The sequence below is a fragment of the Camellia sinensis genome, chromosome 14, assembly GCF_055761805.1.
Source record: "Camellia sinensis isolate YWXY chromosome 14, ASM5576180v1, whole genome shotgun sequence".
Lineage (NCBI taxonomy): Eukaryota > Viridiplantae > Streptophyta > Magnoliopsida > Ericales > Theaceae > Camellia > Camellia sinensis.
This window is the reverse complement of record NC_138974.1, coordinates 130,977,328-130,986,587: the sequence shown is the minus strand read 5'-3', so window position 1 is coordinate 130,986,587 and position 9,260 is coordinate 130,977,328. Positions and strand designations below refer to the sequence as shown.

Genomic DNA, 9,260 nt, shown 5'->3' with positions numbered 1-9,260 from the left:
CTATATGGTTTTGAAAACACCTAAACATTTCATTTTGACCGAGCAGACATCACCTCGACCGTTTTGGCTTTGACATCACTTCAAGTCTAGTATTTGGGTGGATAAGAATCAGCTCGGCGCTGAGGGGAGTTGGACAAACCACCAATGTTTGATTTCGGCCGAGCAAAATCAGCTCAACCTACAAATTGGGCAAAACACCAATATTTCAATGTGGCTGAGCAAAATCAGCTCGGCCCTTATCAGTTGGATAAAACACCAACATTTCATTTCGGCCGAGCAAAATCAGCTTGGCCTTTGCATTGGGCAAAGCACCAATATTTCATTTAAGTTGGTCATGATGCCAACATCCCAATTGGGCGAGCAAAAATCAGCTCGGCCCTTATGTGAATTGGACAGTACGCCTATCATTTCGCTGGACAATACACCAACTGTTTGTGCGGTCCGTTCCTACACCGGCAAGAGAAAATAAGTCTGGTATCATTCAGGTCGGTCTCTTTTCCCCTGGCATCCACAGTGGCCCAGTATCCTTGCGGTGTCATTGTACATAAAGATGTAATACAAAACAACCAGAGGGTCAATTTTCATTACAAAAAGCAGGGGTATCTCTTACATCTAATGCCAAAAAGCTAAAGGTCTAGAAAACTAAGTAATAAAAGCAATTACATTTTAGAAGTAAAAACTCTTAAGGTTGGCTGCATTCCATGGTCTGGGGACAGCTTTGCCATCTAAATCTTCCAGATGATACGCCCCTTTGCCAGCGAGGCCAGTCACCTTGTATGGTCCTTCCCAATTTACACCGAGCTTTCCTTCGCCAGGGACCACCGTGTTGCCCAGCACCTTTCTTAAGACCCAGTCCCCGATCTTGAATAACCTGGGGTGCACCGCCTTGTTGTATTTCTTGGAGAGTTCTTGCTGATAAGCCGCTATATGGATCAGTGCCCGCTCCCTCCTTTCCTCGGCCAGGTCTAGCTCCAATACGACAACTTCGTTGTTTAGATCTGACTAGAAACTCTCAGACCGGATGGTTGGCATGCCAATTTCCAGCGAGATGACGGCCTCCATGCCATAGGCCAAAGCGAACAGTGTTTCTCCGGTCGAACGCCTTGGCGTAGTACGGTACGCCCAGAGTACATGAGGGAGTTCTTCGGCCCACTTCCCCTTGGCCTTCTCAAGCCACTTCTTTAGCCCGTCCAGGATGGTCTTGTTTGAGGCCTCTGCTTGACCATTTGCCTGAGGATAGGCCGACGTTGAATTATAGAACTCGATCTTCAACTCTTCGCAAAATCCGCGAAAGAGTTTCCCATCGAATTGAGTGCCGTTATCCGAGATGAGGGCCTTGAGTATACCGAAGCGAGTGATAACATTTTGCCAGACAAACTTCTTCACATCCTTTTCCTTTATGGTCGCTAATGGCTCGGCCTCAACCCACTTTGTGAAGTAGTCAGTGGCGGCGATAAAGAATTTGCGATTGCCCGGGGCTGCTGGGAGTGGCCCCACTATATCCAATCCTCAGAGTACGAACGGCCAAGGACTTGTAAGGGGGAGCAATTCTCTCGCTGGCTGGTGGATCTGGTGAGCAAATTTCTGACACTTTTCACATCGGCGAACGTATTTCTGCGCGTCTGCCTGCATGCATGGCCACCAATAACCTTGGGAAATTGCTCGGTAAGCCAAAGACCTGGCCCCAGTATGGCTGCCGCAGATGCCTTCATGGATCTCATAGAAGAAGGCTTCCACCTTGGCGGAGTGGACACACTTCAGATACGGCCCGGTAAAAGACTTATTATACAAGACTCCGAACGGGGAGAGCCAAAATCGCTCTGACTTGGCCCGGATCTTGTTGGCTGCCTTCTTCTCTTCTGGTAGAACTCTATCTTTCAGGAAGGTGATGATGGGGTCCATCCAGGAAGGACCCAAGTCGGTGCAGAGTACCTCGGTCACTTCTAGTTCCTCAATGCTTGGCCGAGGTAAAAATTCAATCATCAAGGGGTTAGGAAAAGCTGTCTGAATAGAAGCAAGTCCGGCCAATTCATCAGCCGCGTTGTTTTCTTCGCGGTTGATTTGTTCCATCCTTATTGCGGCGAACTTCTTGATCTCTGCGCGTACCAGCGCCTGATACTTGGTCATTCTTTTATCCCTTGTCTCATACTCCCCTGAGACCTGATTGACCACCAGCTTGGAATCGGTGAATACCATAAGGGCTGACGCCTTCATTCTCAATGCGCTTCTTAGTCCGGCAAGGAGGGCTTCATACTCTGCTTCGTTATTGGATGCTGGGAAGCCGAGCGTAATTGCCTACTCGATAAGCAGCCCATCCGGTGAAGTCAGTACGATACCCAGCCTGGCCCCATGTCTGTTGGATGCCCCATCAACGAAGAGCTTCCACATCTCACCAATAAATAGCTTCTAGCAATCAGAGGGGTTCTGGGAGCTTCTCAATTCCAAGTCTCCGATCGGTTCATTTTGGTTTCTTTCCTTGTCTTGGTTGAGTCCGTCTTCCAAGAAGTCACCCGGCTCCTCTAGTTCGGTCGCTCTTCGCCCTTCTCTCACTTGTGAGCCAACACTTGTCTCTATTGCCAGAACCATGGGCTGCGCTAAATCCGCACCAGCCAAATCAGCCGGGCAAACTGGATGCGTTCCAGGGGCAAATTCCGCCACAAAGTCTACAAGAGCTTGAGCCTTGATTGCGGTGCGCGGGCGGAACTTGATATCGTACTGCCTCAATTCCACGGCCCATTTCAAAATTCTTCCGATGAAGTCTGCCTTTTAAAAAAGCACCTTAAGTGGAAATTCGGTTAACACAACTATTGTATGGGCATGAAAATAATGCGCCAGCTTTCTTGATGCCATCATCAGGGCTAACGCTAATTTTTCCAGAGGAAGATATCTCGTCTCGGCCGAGAGCAAAGTCTTGCTTACATAGAAGATGGGCAAGTGCTGGATGCCTTCAACGCAGACTAGGACGGCGCTCACAGCATGTTGAGAGACTACTAAGTAAAGATACAACTCTTCGCCCGGCCGAGGTGTGACTAAGATAGGGGCTGAGGAAAGGTATATTTTTAAGTCTGTCAGTGCACGATCACATTCGTCATCCCAGAAGAACTTGGCCTTCAAAGTTTTAAAGAAGGGCCTGCAACGATCTGAGGACCGATTGATAAATCTGTTCAGCGCGGCTGCTATCCCGGCAAGATATTACACGTCCTTCGTGGAGTTTGGGCACTCTAGCTCTTATATAGCCTTGATCTGTGATGGGTCGGCTTCAATCCCTCGGTTTGTGACCAGAAACCCCAGAAACGTCCCGGTGCCGACTCCGAAGACGCACTTGGAGGCATTCAAACGAAGTTTGTGGTGCTTAAGTATGGCAAACATTTATGCTAGGTCGGCGAGGTGTTGAAACTTCTCCTTACTCTTTACCACCATATTGTCGATGTAGGCCTCTATTGTTCGGCCCAAAAGAGGAGCGAACATCTTTGTCGCCATCCTCTGAAAAGTTGCCCCGGCGTTCTTTAGTCCGAACGGCATGACTTTATAACAATACAGGCCTCTAGGAGTAGCGAACGACGTGATCTCTCGGTCCGGTTCATACATGGCTATCTGGTGGCAGCCGCGATATGCATCCAAGAAGCTAAACCTCTGATGGCTAGCGGTCAAGTCCACCAGCTGGTCAATTTGAGGAAGGGGGAAGCTATCCTTTGGGCATGCACGGTTAACCGTCTTGTAGTCAATGCAAACTCGCCACTTGCCATTCTTTTTCGGGACCACCACCGTGTTGGATATCCATCGAGGGTATTGCACTTCTTCTATCGCTCCTCCTTCCAACAAATTTTTGACCTCCTCTGCCACTACCTCGGCATGGTGCAGAGCCGAGTGGCGAGTCCTCTGAATGACCGGCTGCGCATTTGGGAAGACATTCAACTGGTGGCAAATAAAGCTGGGGTTGACGCCAGGCATGTCGTAAGGCGTCCACGCAAACGCCTCTAAATTGGAAACCAAGAAGTTGACATAATCTAACCGCTCGGCACTAGATAAAGATGATCCCAAGAGGAAGAACTTAGTTGGGTCGTTCTCGTCGATGCGCACTTCCACCAAATCCTCGACCGATTTTGCCTCGGCCTTTCTTCCTACGTCTTCAAGGACCTCCTTTCCCTCGAGTCCCTCAATCATTTGGACAAACCCTTTGGCTGCTCGGCTGTCATTTACCGCAATGAAGCATTGTTTTGCCATCACCTGGTCTCCCCAAACCTCTTCGATCTGTCCGGTGGACGCCAGAAAGCGCATAACTTAATGGAAGGTCGACGCAACTGCTCGTATGGCATGTAACCAGCCCCTGCCCAAAATTAAGTTGTAAGTGGATGGAACCTTGAGCACCCAGAATTCCACTTGCTTTACGACCGAACCCGCTTTGACTGGCAAAATGATCTTTCCGATTGGCCATTCTGGCTGAGAGTTGAAGCCAACCAAAGGGGACGTCGCAGGGCCCAAGTCCTTGTCCTCCAACTTCATTTGTTTGAACGCATCATAATACATAATTTCGACCAAACTCCCCTGGTCGATCAAGATTCTCTTGATGTCAAAGTCTTTGACGCGAAGAGTTACTACTAGGGCATCATTGTGGGGCATCTGGATCCTTTCCAAATCCTTGCTCGAGAAGGTAAGGATGTCTTTCTCCTCAGTCTTTCCCTTTTTCACAATAGGCTGGACGAAGAGCACTTCCCTCATGTGCTCGACTTTCTTAATCATCCCTCTAAGCTCGCAGACCCTCGCTGGTTCAATGATGCTATGGATGACGTTAATTACACCTTGCGGCACCACATCCAGAGCGGCTAGGCTGTTTGGTTGGGTTTGTCCTTGCGGGGCGGCTTTCATACCCCCATCTATGTATTGGTCAAGATGCCCCGCCGCCACCAGCTCCTCCAGATGTTGTTTGAGCGGCAAGCAGTCTTCTGTTCGGTGCCCCCGTTCTTCATGGAAGGTGTAGCGATATTTTTAATTGAAGCCTCTCTGTGCACTTCCCAACTTGACCGGCCGGCGGACAAAAGGCTCATCTCGGATCTCGCTCAAAATGCGGTAGATAGGGATTTTAAAGACCGTGGTAATTCTAGTCCGCGCCTTCAATTTTCTCTAGGCATCCTCCTCTGCATCACGCTGAGCGTCAGTTCGGTCGTTTCTGCGACCTTTGTTTCTATCATCGCGGTTTGGGCCACGACGTTGATCTTTTGACCGTTCGTTTGGGCGGTTATCCTCCTGCCCGACCGAGTGAACCTTCCCCACCACCCTTCTGTCCGCCGCGGCCGAATTAACCTTCTCGGTCGCGGAGGCGGCATCATTTTCCACACGAATGTGCTCATTGATCCGCTGCATCAAGGACTCCATGGTTGTGGGTTGGTGCATTGTGAGCGAATCTCGCAGTCTATGTCCGACTGGGAGACCCCGCTTGTATTGAGTGATCGCCAGATTGGTAGGGCAGTCGAGGATTTCGTTGTAAGTTTCCTAGTACTTCGCGTTGTACGCCTTCAATGATCCTCCTGACTCCATCTTGACGCCCAGAAGATGATCGACCTCCTTCGGCGTTCGAGTGTTGGTTTTGAATCTGGTAACGAAGGCTTCCGCTAGTTGCTGCCACCCCTCGATACTCCCCTCCGGGAGCCTTTCGAACCACTTCAAGCCCAGTTCTCCCAAGCTTGCCAGGAATATGAGGCACATCAAGGCGTCATTACGCCGGTGGCCAGCCATTACTTGCCGGTAATGACTCACGTGCATGTACGGATCCGTCTTGCCGTCGTACAAGGTGAACTTAGGCTGGTGGAGTCCGGCAGGGAGTGGTGTACTCTCGATTTCCGAAGACAACGGCGTAGCTGTAAGTCTCGCCAGCTCTTTGTCCACTGGCGCATGGGCCATCACTCTGGGCATTGGCATCGCCACTTCTTCGCTACAACGAACTGGGGTGCTCAATCTCTGCAACGTCGGCACTCTCTGAGCTTCTCGACGATGCGCCCTCTCCTCCAATACATTCCTCAGGTCTTTGGAACGGGTGGAGAAAGAGTATCGCGACGTCGGCGACGGGCCTGAGGGGCGGTATGTGCTGTCTCGAGTGAGGGATCTGCCATCTCTTTGGTCGGAATCTCCAACCCCATAGTTCCTGGTGATGGAGAGAGAGTGAGTCCTCTCCTGGCGGCGACTGCTAGAACGGGGGGACGGGGTGCGTTCACTGAGGTTGCCCTCTCCAGCAATACCCTTCCCCTTAATCTGACGTTTCAGCATCTTCATCTCCGCCGCCATCTCTCGAATGAGGGCGTCTTGGTCTTTGAGTTTGTGCTCCAGGCGCTGCGCACGGGACTCCCCCCACCGCCGACGGCCCTCTGGACTCTTCGAGCGATCAGTACTCCTTCCGCGTTTGTCTCGCGCACCTCGCAAAGAAGTTTCTAGGCCCGCCATGGCTGGAACATTCGGGGGGCCTTCTCTCCGTCGGACAAACTCTGGCGTGATGCCATCGACGACGGACAGTGGAGTTTCGTTGTTGTTGGCCATGGAGATGGTCGAAGAAGCTTGAAAAATAAGGTTTGAGTATCAAAGAGCTTCCCACAGACGGCGCCAATTGTAAGGGGGGAAATATCCTCTGCTTTCCGTACTCCTTGGACTCCAAGCTTCACGTGACGACGTCTAACCTGGCAACACAGAGAACGGTGAGCTGCCCGGCGGTGGTGTGCCGGATAGACCCTCCGACGATCAAGTCAGATCACTAAAGGAAGAAGAAGGCTGTTAGAGAGAGAAAGTGTGTTTCAGATGGCGCAAGTTACTTACCTCTAACGTTCACCTTCCACTCCTATTTCTAGGCTGGCCATGCAGCCTCAGGATTGTGCGCGCACTACCTCTGCTGTCCTTCCCTGGACAGATGGCAGTGCTCGCCTCTCACCACCTTACGCGTGTAAAGGTCTAATCCTCCAACCAGTACACGCAGAACTACCAAACGGTATTGACGCGTACTTGGAGCAGATTTCCTCTCCCTCACGCCATTGGCCCAGGTGGTACACTCAACCGGAGTACTGCGACCGACCTATTCCTTGTGGAGAATTGCCACCACAAATAACACAACCGAGCTATGTATCGCCGACCTGTCCCTTGGCAAGGGACAAGAGTGTGATGCTCATGGTCGAGCTGCGTAGGACCGGTCAGTTCTGGTTGACCGGCCGCGAGGCATGCCAGCCTTTCCCCGTTCTGCCTTCATTCTTGGTTATATGAAGCTGGGCCATCTCAGCTGACGGGTTGGAGACATGCCGACCCTCGCCTCGCCCTTAGTCTATCCCGGGCTGCTTTAGCTCGGTCACCTCAAATCACTGCGCGTCCGGCCGAATGCCTTCCCAATCATAGCTTGGTCAGGCCTCAATCCATACCTAGTCGACCAATCCCTTCGGATGTACACGACAGGTCGGGGGCCGCGCCAACTGAGAACACAACTCGGCACCGTGAGATTTTGACCAACCTGCGTTACCGTAGCTCGGCCGTACAGTCCGGTCCAAATCTCCCCTCTCAATTGTCCCTTAATCCCATCCGAGCTAATCGTGATTAGGGTTACCACCATGGCCGAGCTAACGGTCCTCTAGTTGCACCAGTACCAAGCCGAGCGTGATCGGCTTCGAAGCCGTTACCGAGCTATCCCATTTGGTTAGTCATTGCTTCAGTAGTCTTGTCAAGGGTCGTACAACCGTACTGACAGCCGTCCTTTCGATGCCACGTGGCTTCATCCCATTGGCCCCGTGCAGCCCCAAAGCTGTCTTTTCATGCGCGAAATTCAAACGGCGCAGCCGTTTGGTTTTTCCCCCCTTTTTATGCACAAACGAAGGGTCATTTGCACCCTCACTATTCACTTTCTTTCCAAGCAGAACCCTAGCCCCCAACCTTTCCAATCGTTCCCTCCAAGCCTAAAAAGATTCTGACCTACCGGATTCGAACCAGCGACCTAAGGATTAGCTGTGGGCACCCAACTACAGTCCTCCGCTCTACCAACTGAGCTAAGGAATAGATAACAACGAGTGGTGGGGATGGGATGATGGCAGAGAGTTCCAACGAGGAATCAATGACGGTGAGTGGTGTTTGATGATATGATGGAAGCTACAGCAGCAGCAGCAACAACAACAACAATTACATCAACTGTTCCATTTTGGGTTGTCGTTGTTTGACTTGAATACGAGAAAGAGGGCAGACAAATTGATGGAGAACGGAAAGGGTGAGAAATTATCATTTGAGTTAGTTAGGGTGCATTATATTATACATCCAAGGGTACGTAAGGGTGTTAAAATTTTGATAAAACTATCTTCTGATGAAAAAGCCTCTCTCTCTCTCTCTCATTCAAGATATATCCTACTTTTTCCACCCTACCGTGTTGTAGCAACTCATCTTCAACTCATACTCATCCTCCCTTAATTTTTTCAAAGAGCAACCCTTGTTGTTATCAAACAATGCCAATCTCTCTACTCGACGATGATGATGAAGAAGTTGAAGGAGAAAAAGTTATCTCCCAGAGTAATCTCTCCAAAATCCTCCCCTCTAAAGCTATGGGTGAGTGCTCTATATATAGGCAACTCAAGATGTAGTATGAAATATTCTCTCTAGATATTTTGTCTGAAGAGGTGATTTTTCCGAGGGTGAGAAAAATCCCGAGGATGAGATCGCCCCCTCGGGAACCTTTTTTCTTAACTACACCTACCCAATGATCCCCAATCATCCCAAAAGGGTCAAGGGTAGTCCCAGAGGATGCCTTGCCACATAAAGGTCAGAAGTAGTTCAAGAGAATGCCATGCCACAAATATCGCTGAGTCCCAGAGACCTCCTACATTGTGCCACCTCAACCTGGGTATAGGATAGTTTAACCGAAGAGTGAATTTATCTCCACTCACTGTCCTTGGGATCGAATCCTTTATTCGGACTCAGTTACGCCCGTGGTTCTGGTGTGTAGATCCCGGAAAGTTCCGAGCCCGCAAGTGTTCTGGAACTCATTAATGAAGTGACTTCTAGATTGTGTTCGAATTCATTCGAAACCAAGCACTTTAGATCTCTAGGTTCGTGGATCCAAATCCTTTTGAGTCCAAGCTCAAATAAGTCTCTAGGTTCGTGATTCCAAACCCTTTCAAGACAAGTCAATACCTCGGAGAATGGATCTCCTCCGAGGGACGCTCGTATGATATAGGCCTCTTCAGATGGGCTTGTTGGACTCTCTTTAGAAATATTTGCTTGATGGGTTTTTCTCGACCTAATTTGTTGGC

At 50.2% G+C, this 9,260-nt stretch overlaps 1 protein-coding gene and 1 non-coding gene across 2 annotated transcripts; both read right to left on the bottom strand.

The window, feature by feature from the left end:
* Positions 1-666: 666 nt before the first annotated feature.
* Positions 667-2,214, bottom strand: LOC145807297 (uncharacterized). The gene is made up of 3 exons (XM_082905266.1): positions 1,650-2,214; positions 1,132-1,481; positions 667-969 (listed from the first exon to the last, which is right to left on the bottom strand). Exons 1-3 carry the CDS (start codon positions 2,212-2,214, stop codon positions 667-669), a joined length of 1,218 nt encoding a protein of 405 aa, XP_082761392.1.
* Positions 2,215-7,928: 5,714 nt separating this feature from the next.
* TRNAY-GUA (transfer RNA tyrosine (anticodon GUA)) lies at positions 7,929-8,021 on the bottom strand. The gene is given in 2 exon segments: positions 7,929-7,965; positions 7,983-8,021. It is a non-coding gene; the product is annotated as a tRNA-Tyr (tRNA).
* Positions 8,022-9,260: the final 1,239 nt, after the last annotated feature.